Source organism: Pongo pygmaeus, chromosome 13 (genome assembly GCF_028885625.2).
Source record: "Pongo pygmaeus isolate AG05252 chromosome 13, NHGRI_mPonPyg2-v2.0_pri, whole genome shotgun sequence".
NCBI classification, from domain to species: domain Eukaryota; kingdom Metazoa; phylum Chordata; class Mammalia; order Primates; family Hominidae; genus Pongo; species Pongo pygmaeus.
The window spans coordinates 17,902,254-17,918,713 of NC_072386.2; the positions used below are offsets into that span (position 1 = coordinate 17,902,254).

Genomic DNA, 16,460 nt, shown 5'->3' on the forward strand with positions numbered 1-16,460 from the left:
CACAATTATTCAATTTAAAAAAACAGGAAAATATCAAAAATCTTATAATGAACTGGCTGTACCAGTTTTACCTTCTATAGTATAAATGCAATATGGCTTTTGGTGCATTTAAATTAATTTTATAAGGAGTCCCAATCAGCTGATGAGTAGTTTTAGAATTGTTCCTATAATTGCCAACCTGGAGAGCTCTTCACTATTTTATTCATACTTCACTGAAAATTAAAGTTCAATTTTATCCCTAATTTTGTACATAATGTGTTGTAAAACATCACCATTTGGGATTATTCCTTCCAATAGGATATATATGTGTATTTTCTATTTATAACTAGCTGACACAGGACCATTCTCATAATCTCATTTGATTTTTGTGTTTGTCAGTAGATATAACAATCTCCCTTTGGTTCAGATTGAAAAAACATAAAATGATGATGATGATGATGATGATGATTGTTGACTGTGCTGATAATTCTTTGTATACCATTATTTTAGCTTTAAACTATTTTAAGTGTGGTCCAATACAAAAGCTGCTTAAGTCAGATACCCCAGTCTCTATGATGTGATTATTACGTATTACATGCCTGTATCAAAATATCTCGTGTACCCCATAAATACATACACCTACTACATACCCACAAAAATTAAAAGTTAAAAAGGAAAATAAACCGGAAAAAAGTCAGATTTTTCAAAAATTTTACATTTCATTATATTTAGAAAACTTAGCTTTATGGGGTTTTAGAGAACATGGTTTTTCTTCCATGTATTTTTTATGATGCTCAAAGTTGCTAAGTTTCCACATATTTTAGTAAGAATTAGCAATGCCCTGAATTCCATAGCTTTCATAAAGAATTGCCTGCGTACCATCTCATCACCACCTCTTTCCTGTTAAAGGAAAGCAATAAGAAGATATTCTGTAGTTAATTTAGATTGCTTGCCAAAATAGTTTTAAACTGATTTGTAATTTTTCCTAAACCAGAATGAGGAATTGTATAAAGTATTAATATATATGAAATTGTCACACTGTGTTTCAGACGCTTAGGAAATGTAGAGAAATTATTGTAAAATCATTTTAGAAAAGATGTTGCAGCGAGACGAGGACAGAAGTCTGTGAAGTGTGGTGAGGCGGGCCCAGGGAAGCCAGAGGAAGGTGGGGAGCCTACAGGATGACCTGGAGCCAAAGAAGAAGGGCCCAGGTCCCAGGGTCTCTACAGCACTGCCGGCCTTCCAGCCAGTTTTTCTCAATCTTGCTGTCATATCCCTCAAGGAAGTAAGCGGACATTGTAAAGAGCGAGTAATTATAGCACAACAAAAATCAGAACTCATGATTCTGGAAAGCATTATCAGTAAAAAATGGAGAAATAGTTGACATCTCTTCATGTTTCCTCTAGAAATTTCTGATTATGTATGTATACTCTTCCACTCTAATATCCAAACAGCTCTCTTACTTCTTTATGCAAAGAAACGTGAAAGAATGAAAAGGTTAATCACAAGTGTGTGATTAATTTTGTATATATAATTTTGCAAATTAATAGATTTTAATGTGTTCAATAAATGTACATAAATACACAACACGTATGTATGTATGTGTGTGTACTATATACTAAATATATACTATATGTATGTGTGTGTGTATATATATATATTTAGAGAGAGTCAGTGTGTACTTAATAGTCAAATCCAAATTTCAAGAACTTTATATTTTATATAATGGCACCAGTTTTCCTGAAGCTGAATGTATGTGTGTGTGTGTGTGTGTGTGTGTGTGTGTGTGTATTCAGTTGCAGGAATATATACATATATATGGTCAGTGTGAGTGTGTGTGTGTGTATATATATATATACAGACACATATATGTCAGTACATATATGGTCAGTGTGTGTGCATATAAACACATATATGTCAGTACATATACACATATACATATATGTCAGTACATACTGACTATATAACTGTATACTGACTATAGTCATAGTCATATACTGACTATATATGTCAGTATATACATACATATATGTATGTATACTGACTTATCATAGGTATAGTCAGATTGTATATATTCAGCTGCAGGAAAATTGATGCCATTATATAAAATATGAAATTCTTGAAATTTGGATTTGACTATTAAACCTGACTTTGTTGTCATTAAGTTTACAGTGATATTTCCTGGAATTGCACATTGCTAAATTTTTCTGCAAAACCAAGATTTCTAAAATATGATGGGGCATTTGATACAAGAAAAGGCAAATAAAGAAAAAGTAGAGCTCCATTTGTCATTCTTCTTAAGTGTCTCCTTAAGAAAACTATGTGATCCAAAGTTATTTAGACAAAAGCTTAAGAAATAAAACACTTAGTAACTCATGCTAGTACTTGATTATTCTTTTGCTTATCAAGTTTTCTTCTTTTTATGATTATTATACCTTTAATTGCAAACATTCATTGGATTGGCTCAGTAGCATTTTATGTGAGACAACTTTCCATTTTAATAAGTACATATTCTCCTTCGTTAATGTGAAATAGAAGTGCAGGAGTAGGGATGAAATGGATAATTTTGCTAGAAGCAAATTGAAACTGGCTAGGCAAAAGCATATATGTATTTTGCCCTCTTTTTCTGTTTTTAGAAAGTGCTTGCATTAACTCTCTTTCTCAGCCAGAAGCGTTAGTTTATTAATGATTCAGAAGGGCTTTCTTTATATATTGAAAACCATGAACTCTCATGTGCAGAGTACAATCAGGGAGCAAGCCCGTGGATTTGAATGGAAATTAACGTTGGTGTATGGGAATGAATTTCATAGACAAGGATAATTTAGAAACCTATGTGATAAACTGCAAACACAGAGCAAATGGAAACATACTGGATCTTTTCCCTCCACTCCTCGTATTTCTCCACTATTCAGATGTCCTTCCATGTGATCATGCTTTCTTGGCACACTGACTAGGTTCAGTGATTAAGAGGCAGAGAAAATAATTACTGAATATTTTTAATACAAAATGAATAGCTCAGGATATTTGTAAGGGCTTTTCAATATCAAGATATTTATTTCCCACATTAGAAAGTATAACTCCAAATGAAAACTTAGCACCATAGTTTAAAATCATATTAATAAATAAAAGCAAAATTCTTACATTGGGGAAATGACCCATAAATGGTTTGTTATAGCATGTGATCTTTAACTACTTGAAATTTCCACTATTCTGCACAGTGCAATATCTCAAAACAGAATAGGATGTGAGATTTCATTGTTTTGTATGAGGAATCTAGAGGAAAGAAATTGATAAAAATGTATGCAATAATTTAAAAATATAAAGAGTATCAATCTCTGATAGAATAATGTAAGTGTAGCAAATATTTAAGATAACTTATCTAATAAGAATTAAATTCCCCTACATTTTTCTTCTCCCTTCCCCTCCCCTCCCCTTCCTTTTCTCCTCCTTTCCCCTTCTTTCTCCTTTCCCCCTTTCCCCCTTTTTTCCCTTTTTCCCTTTCCCTTTCGCCGAGTAGCTGGGATTACCCTTGTCCCAAGTAGCTGAGATTACAAGCACACACCACCAGACCCGGCTGATTTTTATATCTTCTGGTACAAATGGGATTTCACCATGTTTACCAGGCTGGTCTCCAACTCTTGGCCTCAGGGTATTTGCCCACCTTGGCCTTCCAAAGTGCTGGGATTACAGGTGTGAGCCACTACACCTGGTCCCCATTTTTCATAAAATCAAAATTCTTGCATATTCCCCTCCTTAGTTTATAGGTCAGAAGCTACACTAAGCTTCCCAATGTGCCTAGGTGTTAGATGTGCCAAGTTACATATACAACAAAGGGCCTGAAAAGTAGGACATTAGTACAACAGAAAATATTTTGCCTGAGGATATTGTTTACTGAATTTTTTTATCTGTGCCTTTTAATAGTTCTTAGAACTAGTAAGTCCAATGGCATTCTATTTTTATGCTTTTTTTTTTCTCGGATTTGTAGCATATGACAATGTGAATATGTTACAAATGTTGAATGATTCAGCTGACTACAGGCCAAACAAAATAGCATCAAGTTATCTATAGCAAAATGTGTTTTGGTTGAAGAAATACGTAGATTTTAAAGAAATTAATCTTATTTACTTACGCAAAGTGTATGCTTCAGCAGCATATGTAACTTTAATTAAAATTCATCTAAAATAGGTTGTTAGTACTATGACAGGAAGTGGCATTCAAACAAACAAAATATTCAAAGGATGTTAATGTAGATTAGACATGAGAACAAGAAATATTTGGCTGGTCTGATTCTCTTGGGTCCCTTTAAAAATTATTTTTAAAATTTTTGAAATTGAGGCATAACTTAAAATACAATTAAATGCATAAAGTGTGCCGTTTGGTTAATATTTATGGATGTATACGCCTGTATTACCAGAGCCCAGATCAAGTTACAGATCATTTCATCACCCCCTTACCATTTGTTAATACTTTTTATTGATTATCTAGGCATCTCCCACCTATCACTGTTCTACTTTTTGTCATATTATTTAGGTTGGTTTGTGCTTTTGAACTTACAACAGTCATACAGTACCAGAATCATACAGAAGCTTTTGTATCCAGCTCCCTTTAGTGAGCGTAAGGTTTCTGAGATCCATCCGTGTTGTTGCATGGATTTGTGGCACATTCCCTTCTATTGCTGAGTAGATTTCAATTGTGCTGTTTGTTTATCCGTTCTTTTTAAAATGGACACTTGTGGCTTGTTTCCAGTATGGATCTATTATGAATAAATTTCTACAAACATTCTTCTACATCTCTTTTGGGAGTGGAATTTCAGTATGTGAAACTCTAAAGAAACTGTCAAACTATTTTCAAAAGCCCTTGAACATGTTATACTCCCATTGGCGATGTATGTCAATTCCAGTTGCTGCTTATCCTGGTCAACATTTGGTGTTAAAATCATTAATCATTGGAGAAATATAAGTTAATATCATAGAGAGATAATATGTTCTCTAGGATGGCTAAAATTAAATAATGACAACATCTGTGAACTATATTACTCATGGCATCACAAACAACATGAGTTTCAGCATATTTGTGTCTGTCTCCTTTGCCCCTGAGGCCCACGGGGCAATGCAATAGGGCACATATGAATATTACACTCATAGCAGACTTGTATTGCAGCTGAGAAATAATGAGCTTGGGGAATCTACTGCAGTTATAGCAAGTAGTAAGTGAGAAAACTCTTTGTGTGGAAGAAAATGTAACCTCACCTCTCAGGGTTACCAGCTGCATAAACAGCCATGAAAAAAGGGTCCATAAAAGAGCTTTTAGGCCTTTGTAGTCTTAGCACACCCAACAAAACATGTAGGAGTGCAAGCTGCTTAAAGTGGACTGTCTCTTCATACATTATTGTGTATGGATAACATGATCCTAGATGGAGATCTTCTAAGAACTCTAGAAATCTAAAAGACACCAACTAATAAGTGAATTTTAGCAAGTTAACAGGATACAAGGTTAATATACAAAAATCAGTTCTTTTTTTATGTAGTAGTAACAATCTGATTATCAAATTAAGAAAAGAATTTCGTTCACAGTAGCATTAAAAATAAAATACTTAAATGTAGATCTTACAAAAGGTGTGCAGGACCTGTTCATGGAACACTATAAAACATAGCTATTAGAAAATAAAGAAGACTCAAATAAATTGAGAGACACACTGTGTTTATAGATTGGAAGAAACTGGAATTGTCTTAATTGTAATAATCCTAATTGTCATACTTTGTTGGTGGGAATGTAAATGGTGCCACCGCCTTGGAGAATAGTTTGGCAGTTTCTTAAAAAGTAAAAGCATGTACTTACCATATAACCCAGCAATTCCACTCCAAAAAATATATGTCCACTCTAAGACTTAAATGTTCATAGCGGCTGGGCACAGTGGCTCACACCTGTAATGCCGGCAGTTTGGGAGGGCGAGGTGGGTGGATCACCTGAAGTCAGGAGTTCGAGACCAGCCTGGCCAACATGGCGAAACCCTGTGTCGACTAAAAATACAAAAATTAGCTGGACGTGGTGGTGCACGCCAGGAATCCCAGCTACTGGGGTAGCTGAGGCAGGAGAAGCGCTTGAACCTGGGAGGTGGAGGTTGCAGTGAGCTGAGATTGCATTGAATCTTGGCCTGGGCAACAGAGCGAGACTTCGCCTTAAAAAAAATATATATATATATATATATATATATATTCATAGCAACATTATTCATAGTAGATGATATGGTTTGGCTGTGTCCCCACTCATATCTCATCTTGAATTGTAGCTCTCATAATTCTCATGTGTTGTGGGAGGGACCCAGTGGGAGATAACTGAATCATGGGGGCAGTTTCCCCCATACTGTTCTTGTAGTTGAGAATCAATCTCACAAGGTCTGATGGTTTTATAAGGGGGAACCCCTTTTGCTTGATAGTCATTCTCTCGTTTGCTGCCATGTAAAATATGCTTTTCGCCTTGTGCCATGATTGTGAGGCCTCCTCAGTCACATGGAAATGTGAAACCATTAAACCTTTTTTTCTTTATGAATTACCCAGTCTCAGATATGTCTTTATCAGCAGTGTGAAAATGGACTAATACAGTAGACAAAAACTGGAAACAACTCGAATGTCCATCAACCACTGAAGGGATAACCACAATGTGGCATATTCATTGAACTGGTTGCTATTTAGTAATAAAATTAAAGCTACTGATTGCCATGATTTCTTTATGTACTTAATTGTTCCTTAATGTTACCAATTACTCTTAATGAGGAATGCCGTCCCACTCCTTTCTAGGATTTTCGCATCACTCTCTTACAGTTTGCATTCTTCCTTCTAAAAATGTTGTCCTTTCACTTTTTTCCTGTTCAAAAAAATCCAGTGATACATGTGACAGCTCAACTGTCATGCAATTCTTGGCAAGAAAGTTGAGGTTGAATAGGAAACTTCCTGTTTACCAGAGGCAACTGGAATCACTCAAGAATAAAGGGACACTGTATTCACCATCATATTGCCAACTTCTGCTCCGGAAAGATGAAGTACATGTCTTTTCATATATTCTTCCTGATAAGTGCATTTTAAAAGACACTTTATATATAAAATAAACATAAGAATGAAAAAATGTAGGGAAGACAGACCATCTAGGAACCTGAGAAATAGAGGAAATTATAGAGATAGAAAACAAATTAGTGGTTGCTATGTATAACTGTAAAGGCTACCAATGAGGAGGATTGTTGTGGTAGTGAAGTCATTCTGTTTCTTGATTGTGGTGGGGGTTACGGACCCTAAACGTGTCATACAACTAGATAGACACATCATTTCCTGGTTTTGATATTGTACTGTAATTTTATAAGATGTAACCATTGGTAGAAACTAGGTGAAGAGTACACATCACTTCTCTGTACTATCTTTGCCAATTCATGTGAAGCTATATTTCAAAATAATTTTTTTCTTAAATAACATTTAATTTCTGACTGGCAGTTTAATTTGTGCTTCAAAACTGATTCAAAAGGACTATGACCAATGATGAAAATGGTAAATTACAACAGTTGGTCCTATAACCAACTCTCCTACATTAGTTATTAAAGTCAGTGTTGAGGGAGGCATTCCAGAACTTCTGTCGGACATGGTGGAGATTCACCTATTTTCTTTCACATTAATTTTTGCCAACTGGATTTTTTTAGGTTGTCATATTTTTTCCAAAGAATTCAGTGGGACAAACTTTAGCAGAATTCTGATGCCCCACATTGTCCCTGACGTGTGCTTGCCTCTAAAAAAATGTCTCTGTTAATAGCAACTTAAAATAAACATTATTGTAATGTTTAGAGGACATTTCTTTTGCATTATATTTTGATAGTGTCCTATTACATGCAATAATAAATGCATGTCTCTTTTCATACGAGGCTTTCACAGCAATTTCATAAACTATAATTAGTTTAACTACATAATATCCTTAGGAAAAATGTAAATATTACCATCTCTTTTTTTTTAGAGGGTGGGCTAGTGGATTTTGGTTGACTGAGCAATCAATCACATACAGATGGATAATTTGGTATTCACTAAAATATTCACTTCTCAGCATTTCACTCTCGTGTTTCCTTGCATGATATCAGTTGTCATTTAATAAGAAAGACAAATACACGTGTTTAATTATTCCCTGAAGAAAGTAAACACACTATCTGTGGGAAATGGAACACAATGAGAGGTGTGCAGTCAGCCTCAGGGTGCTCTGACTCCATTCCAACCCTCTCCTCATATGCCCCATTTGTACATCACCCATCACTTTTGCCTAATTGTTTCTACTCACCAGGTGAAGATAATGGCTTCTTTGCCTGCTCAAGTGATAATTTGAGATTATATGTCTCATCAAATGATTTATTGGATGTATGAAAAAATGCACAATGATGGTTTTATTGAATTATGCAGTTACCAAGATGAATGGAACTACACCTACCCAAAAATCAAGATGTAGTGGAGATAAGGGAGGTTATAGGCTGAGTCATTTAACCTTTAGGGCTCTTTCTGATATTTTCTGTGAGGGCCAAATAGAGTTCTCAGTGGAGTGCATGTGAGTTTCTGCCAATGGCCAGTGGAGCAAGTGCCTTCAAGAGGGAACACTCCCCCAACTTCTGGGGTGATAAAGGATTTCTCACTGTCCCACCAGCCTGCACAGTAGGTTTCACCATTTTGTTAACTATTCCAGCTGAACTTTTCTTACTGACCTCTGGTTTCATCTATCTAAGGTGAGCTCCTGCTCACATCTCTCCCTGCGAGGTTCATATCTCTTTAGATTTTAGGCCAGGTGGTTGTTCTGCAAGCTCAACTCTCCAATGCATTTGTAAAAGATCATGAACTTGAAGTTTGTTATAAGGGTGGAAATGAGGTTCCTTACGGCTTTCTACTTCCTGGGGCAGAAGCCAGAAGTTCCAGCCCATAGATTTTGATAAGTTGTCTTTTCATTTTCATTCAGCTTGAAATACTTGCTAATTTCCCTTTTAGTTTCTTCTTTGATTCATTGATTATGAAGTATGTGTTATTAGTTTCCTAATATTCCTGGATTTTTCAGAGAAGTCGCTATTGTTGATTTCTTATTTTAATCTATTGTATATCACAAAGATATACTTTACATGATTTAAATGATTTTAACTTTATTGAAACTTGTTTAATGACTTGTTTAATGGTCTATTTTGGTAAAAGTTCCAAATGAACTTGAAAAAGAATACATGTTCTTCTGTTAGGTGAAACATTCCATAAATATCAATGAATCATATAGGTTGATAGTGATAATTAATACTTCTGAATCCCTATTTTCTGTCTTCTTGTGCAATCAGTTACCGAGACAGGGTACTAGAATCTCCTACTGTAATTGTGGATTTATCTATTTCATTCAGTTTTACTAGGTTTCATTTCATGTATTTTGAAGCTCTGTTATTAAGTGTTTGCATGTTTAGGATTATGTCCTCTGAAGAAAGAACATCTTAATCATTATGAAATAATTTTCTTTACCCTTTATAATAATTTTTGCACTGAAGTCTACTTTGTTTAATATAGCCAATCCAGCTTTTTTAAAAACTATTATTAGCATAATATATATTTTTCCATGTGTTTACACTTAGGCTATTTGAGCCTTTTTTATTTAAAGTGTGTTTCTTGTAGGCAACATATAGTTGGATCTTGCTTTCTCATCTAATCTGACCATCATTGCCATTTAATAGGAGTGTTTGTACTACTTACCTTTAATATGATTGTTTATATGATTAATTTTAAGTCTGACATCTACTGTTTGTTTTTTGTTTATTCTTTGTCCATTTTCAAAGCTACTAGGGAGCGTAGATGCATTTTGTAAGAGAATACATTTTATAAATTGTTATATATACTCTGAGATTTTAACCATAATTGCAATTCTTTTTTTACAAACACATTTTTAGTAGGCTGAATATTCTTTCTGCTTCAGCCTGCTAAGATTGAAGGAAATACTGCTGAAATAGAACATGTACACAAAGACAGATTCTGAGGGAGGGTTTCTGTATTTTTTACTTGTAAAACAGCATAGTTGAAAAAGACTGTAGTACCTGATTCTGTATCTGTGTAGTTAGCCCTTTTTTTTCTAAATGAAATTAGAACTCAGGTAAATGTTTAAATTCCCCTCAGCAAAAAGGCAGACCTACTGACAAAAAGTATGACTGTTTAAAGCCTATAAATCTCAGAAGTGGAATGAGGGAGTTTATTTAAAGCCAGGTTCACTACTCTTCCCTATAAATTACATATAATCACACTGGAGTGTAGGAGCTGTGACAGTCCCTACCTCACGTCTCACTTCCCACCTCCTGCTCACCCCAGGTAATACCTGAAATTTTTAATGTGAATTAAAATGCAATTAGATGAGGAAAGAAACAAACAAATATATCTGGATAAAATCACATTTGAAACAATTTGTTATCTTAGTGGGAAGTGTCTCGTGGGGACAAGGTTGACTGAACTGTGTGTTTGCTTGATATATAGAAACCCCTAATAGTGGCTGGCTTTGAACATTTACTTTGTTTACTTGTATTTTGTGCCCTCAACATCAAATGTTAAGGAAGGTATAAGATTATGGTGATATGATGATAATCATAATGATGATGATGATGATTTACCTGTGCATTATTTCCCCTGTAAACAAAGTCAATACGTACTCTGTGAGAGTGCTGCCACTTATGACTAGATACTATAGTCATGGGAAGTTTTATTGTTGTTAGTCAGAAACAATTAAGGCTCCAGCTGTAGGGTTTCTACTTTTCTTTCACAGAGCCCCCTGCCCCAGATAGTGAAATGTAACTTTGACCTGATGTAAATGCAGAATTATAACGAACAGATAAAACTACAAAATAGAGACATAATCATGCCAGATTATTTATAACCAAAAAGTACTAAGTGATTGACAAATCATGTGAATATATACATGGACAGGGATAAAAATGAAACATAAGCTGATTTTAAAAATAATATCTTTCCATGTGTTTTAATTAGTGATTTTATTTTTTCATCTGTAAGGTAGATACGATAAAGACAACCCACTGAATGCTTTTAGAAATAAAAAATGATAATATGCTTGAAAATATCTGGTCGAATTCTCAGCATACAATATATGCTTCACAGTTTCTCACTTCCCCCTTTCCCCTTGTTTTCCATTACAAAATAAGTGGCAAAACTTTAATAATTTCCTCAGAACTTGAAAACTTAAAAGTGGATAAAACGGTACATAAGATAAATCCTATGTTGTGTGAACATTTAGGGACAAAACAGTTTGCGCAGCTCAGCATCTTCACTGTGGTACCAATATCAGCCTTTATAAAAACCAATTACCCTTTAAAAAATAACATCTGCTGTTCCTCAAGCCATATAAAGTGTAAGAGAAAGTTTCAGTTGCTCAGCATATTTTAATCTCATTCCAGTAATGGAACATGTGTGTCAGAACATATATTATGAATGGAGGGGATGTGTTTTCGTAATTCATAGGGTCTCTGGGGTAGAATTGTGACACTTTATTTAACTCAGGTGCAATGTCTTGTCAGAGGCAGGGAAAGGAGGAGGGTGAAGTGGAGAAGAAATGTTTGTTATGGGGGAGAGGCTGAGCTTAGAGGACATAACTGCTTCCCCTGTTTTGTGTACAAAGTTTTGTTGACCATAGACTAGAAGGGACTATGAAAAGACACTTCCAGGTTGAAAAGTAGTCAGCACATGTATAATCTTGACTTAACAAATAGAAGACTTTCATTTGTTTTAATTTAAAGACAACAAAAATTGAGTATAACATCACATTTGAATAATAATTTAGTTACAAAGTGCTGTAGTTTCAGTTATCCCATTGTCTTCCTTACAGCCTTGTGAGGTGATTTATATGACTGTTAATCCCCCCACTCCCGACTTTATGCTTTTATTTTTTAAACAAAGGACAACATTTTTGTCTCGGAGAGGCTGAGTGACTGGACAATTACCGCACGCTAGTTGGGGGTGGAGTCAGCCAACCTCCTTTCTTTTTCTGTTACCCATAGTGGCCTTCTATACCAACCATCAAAGCTGCCTTTAACAAAGGCACACAGACTAGTGCTATCCAGCAGTGCACAGGTCAGTCACGCCATTTCCCACCATTTCCACTCAGCGTTTAATTAAATTGTGTGCACAGCAGCTTACCCTTAAAACCCAGCTGGGATTGCAGATTTCCTGAGGCTACAACATCCTGATGAAATTCTTTGGTAATGCCAGAATTTCATTACTTTATCAGTAATGGCTGAAAATATAGCTTATTTGCATTTGAGTACTACTTCATCAAAGGTAAAATCAAGTTACTGAAATGTGTCATCTGTTAGCAGAAGTGCAACCATGAACACCAACAAACTAACAAACTGTGAGGGATGCCGAGAAGAGGGATGGCCAGCGGCTCCTGCTTCATCTAATGAAAACACACCATCCCAGGGTAGCACAACAGAACCGTGTCGACTCATTTTCCTCCTTGTGCTTCTCCACATGTGTTCTCACAGTAATTACTTTTTTAAACCTGGAATGAGAGGGAGTGAAAACACCAAAGAAAGGTTATGAAATACAAGCTGAAGAGGATGCCCTTCATGCTGACTAACCAAGATAAGGGGAAGAACCAAAAATATTGAATAGTTTCTCAGAAGTTTCAGCTCTGTGTATAAAATTCCCAATGTACAACATCCAGCCTAAGATGATGAGTTGGCTGTTAGCATCTCCTTCACCTTCTCCCAACTCTTTTAAAACAACCATAAAATAGGCTGGGCCCAGTGGCTCATGCCTGTAATCCCAGCACTTTGGGAGGCCGAGGTGGGCAAATCACGAGGTCAGGAGACCAAGACCATCCTGGGCAACATGGTGAAACCCCGTCTCTACTAAAAATACAAAAATTAGCCAGGCGTGGTGGCACGTACCTGTAATCCCGGCTACTTGGGTGGCTGAGGCAGGAGAATTGCTTGAACCAGGGAGTTGGAGGTTGCAGTGAGCAGAGATCTCGCCACTGCACTCCAGGCTGGTGACAGAGTGAGACTCCATCTCAAAAAAAAAAAAAAAAAAAAAAAACCCCATAAAATAGTAATAAGAAAAACAGAAAAGGATACAGTTTCAGTAGTGTTGTACCTAGGACTATTGGTTGCTAGTTAGACCAACCCCAAAAGGATCTCCCACCAATTAAAGTTTACATAGGCTTTGGAGAGAAGAGTAGATCTGGTAGAGTTGACAGGAAGGGCCAGTAGAGAAAACCCCATTGGCACTGCACCCTCAGCTTTCCGAAACCCAGGCCTTGCCTGACCAGGAGTAGGAGAGGTTGCCCTGCTGCATGGGGGCTGCTGCCTTAGGTAGCCAGACCTGCTCACTCCCAAACGTCTTTACATCTTTTTTACATTTATTTGAGAAACACCACGTCCCATGATTATCATCAAAATAATATAATAAAAATATTTAATTGCACAGGTTCTGGATCCAAAGCTTGTGGGCCCCTTGCTAGATGCGTAAACATAGGTGAGCTGCCCACCATCCATATGGAGGGTAGTAATGAGGCCTTGTCTTTTAAAGGTATGTTAGGAATTAAATGCAAAATTTATTTAAAGGGAGCTCTTTGCCTGACCTAGAGTTCTCAAATGCTCAATAAGTGTTCATTGTTAAATTGAATGATTATGGAAGTGGGTAGGTGGAATTCTGTTACATCCTGAAAAGTTAAGTTGGAAGGAGGAATGAGCAGAGAGAAGAAACTGTGGAAGTAGTTTCCACTGAGGGCTGAAGAAATCTGTGCAGTGTCTGTGGCAGGGGCTCACATAAATATTGCTGTAAATCATCCAAGAATAAGTCTTGCCTGATCTAGGAAACCATGTTGCATGAGTGCAGGATGCCCCTGGTCTATAGCAGAACATTTAACTTTGAACAAGAGCTGTGTCCACCTCCTAGCTGTCTGGATTAAGAAAATATATGGAGTATTTTAGTGTCAATCAGATGGACAGTGTTGGTTACCAATAATTTTCCATCTTGTCTACTAGATGAAATTCCTGACTCTTCAATTCAAAACATGGAACAAAAAAAGCAAAACAAACAAAATATATCTCTATATATATGTGTCTGTGTACATACTATATATATAATATAAACTTAAGAGGTGCTTATCGTACATTCAGAGGAAAAAATATTTTTGAACAAAGATTCACTACAAAAATATCTTAGAATCTGACTTCTAAGAATCTGTAAACTTGGGAATCATAAGGAAACAGTAGTTAAGTGTGGTCATCAATTCAAATTCAAATAGGTGCCTAATATTTATATTTATTATTTAAATATGAATTGTTATTATTTAAATATAAATATAAATATTTATATTTCTCAACACTTCCCCATAATAACTTATATTAAAGTATAATGTCCTCACTTATTCGTGTTTACACCTAGCTATATTCTAATAATATCAAACTTTTTTGGACATGTACCGAAGTAGTAAAGACTTTACAAATGAGGACATAATGATAAACCCCTAATAATAAGACTTTACAAATGAGGACATAATGATAAACCCCTAATAATAAGACTTTACAAATGAGGACATAATGATAAACCCCTAATAATAAGACTTTACAAATGAGGACATAATGATAAACCCCTAATAATAAAATACACAGTATAAGTCAATGAATAATAATGAACTGTCTAGAACTTCAGACTTTCTATCAGAGCCTTCAGGTAAGTGGCAGCACCAGGGAATAATAAAAGTGTTCTGACTCCTCGGCTTGGGAATTGTTTATAGAGTACCCTCTTTTTCTAGACATTGATTATTAAAGAAGCTGTGGTTTTCGAGTGTCCCCTAATTCTGTTAGACTAGAAAAATAACAAACATCAATAAAACATCAGCGGACATTCCTATGTTTTTGTTTCAGATGTGGCGTTAGTCAGAGCAAAAAGAGCGAATTTTCTGCTCTGCATGCATCTTCTTCAATACCCGACGGTCTCCTTTTCCTTGTCCAAGGTGGATGAGCACTGTGTGAGGCTTGCCCCAGTTTCCCTGCAGTACTGCCAGAGAGAGCAGAGTGCACCAGAACCTGCTTGGGACTCACCTTGACCATTTGCTACTCCATACCTTTTTGTATTTTTTTTACCAATATCTCCTCCACACCCCAGTTCCTCGTAACCATCACTCTCCTCTGTACTTCTGTGAATTCAACTTTTTAAAATTCCACCTGTAAGTGGGATTGCCTCCCAAAGCACTCTATGTTTTAACTCTTCTTTTACATCCATTTCTCCTATAAGACTGTAAGCACTTTGAGTGCAAGGTCAATATATTAACCGTCTTTGTTTTATCAGTGCTTAATGCTGTACTTCCTACTACTGGAATTTAGTCTCTTATGTTGGCAAAGGGCAAATCTTTTACAAGGGCTATGAAATACACTAGTTCCAAAAGTTGACGGGAATGCTCTAGTGGCCACCTGCATTAAACGAACATTTTCTATAGTCAGTAGGACTCCTGCCTTCTAGAATGTCAGGGGTCATCTAGCTAAATGTGAACACAATTTAGGGTTCATCCAGTCACATGTAATTCTTCTATTTTTTCTATTGTAAGTCGATGATTTTCTTAATATATATTCATAATTTTATAGTTTTCTAATCTAGTAACAGCTATGTTAAATAACTTCCTCCTCTACCATTTTTATACTTTTTCTGTTTCAAAAAAGGAGCTGGTGGCTGGACCCCACTTGTGTCAAATAAATACCAATGGCTGCAGATTGATCTTGGGGAGAGAATGGAGGTCACTGCTGTCGCCACCCAAGGAGGATATGGGAGCTCTGACTGGGTGACCAGCTACCTCCTGATGTTCAGTGATGGTGGGAGAAACTGGAAGCAGTACCGCCGAGAAGAAAGCATCTGGGTATGTTTCTAATAATAATAATTGCTACCTATTGCTGCAAACCTATTAGAAAAACAGAATTTTAAGAATTACTTTGAAAAAAATGTTCTAAGTGAAAGTAAGATACCTATTTCATTGAAAGCATTGAAAGATAATCTTATACCATTAAATAGTGTGGGTTAAAAAATAATACACATCATATATAATTTATTTTTTCTGGGTTTGCTTAATAAAGTAATTTAACATTGCCTCTGCATTATTTTAGAGTGGTAGATTGAATTCATTTATTTTCTCTGATTTGATCTGATATTTTTGATATTAAATTTTGAAATTTCAAAATGTAATAAATGAGCAGTTTCTGTATGTATGACAAGTACAGGAACACAGACTTTGAACTTGAAGAATCGTGTGCCCTTTATTAAGCGGCCAGATTTAGTTTTTCTTGTTTTTTTTTTTTTTTTTTTTTTTTTTTTTTTTGAGACAGAGTTTCGCTGTTATCGCCCAGGCTAGAGTGCAGTGGCACGATCTTGGCTCACTGCAGCCTCTGCCTCCCAGGTTCAAGCAATTCTTCTGCATCAGCCTCCTGAGTAGCTGGGACTACAGGC

The 16,460-nt window shown here is 35.9% G+C and overlaps 1 protein-coding gene across 1 annotated transcript in view; it reads left to right on the plus strand.

The window, feature by feature from the left end:
• Positions 1 to 16,460, plus strand: part of LOC129044594 (contactin-associated protein-like 3) — a 237,117-nt gene that overhangs the window by 36,878 nt on the left and 183,779 nt on the right. The window contains 1 exon segment of the mRNA XM_054502601.2: positions 15,683 to 15,876. Coding sequence (XP_054358576.1) covers positions 15,683 to 15,876 — 194 coding nt within the window.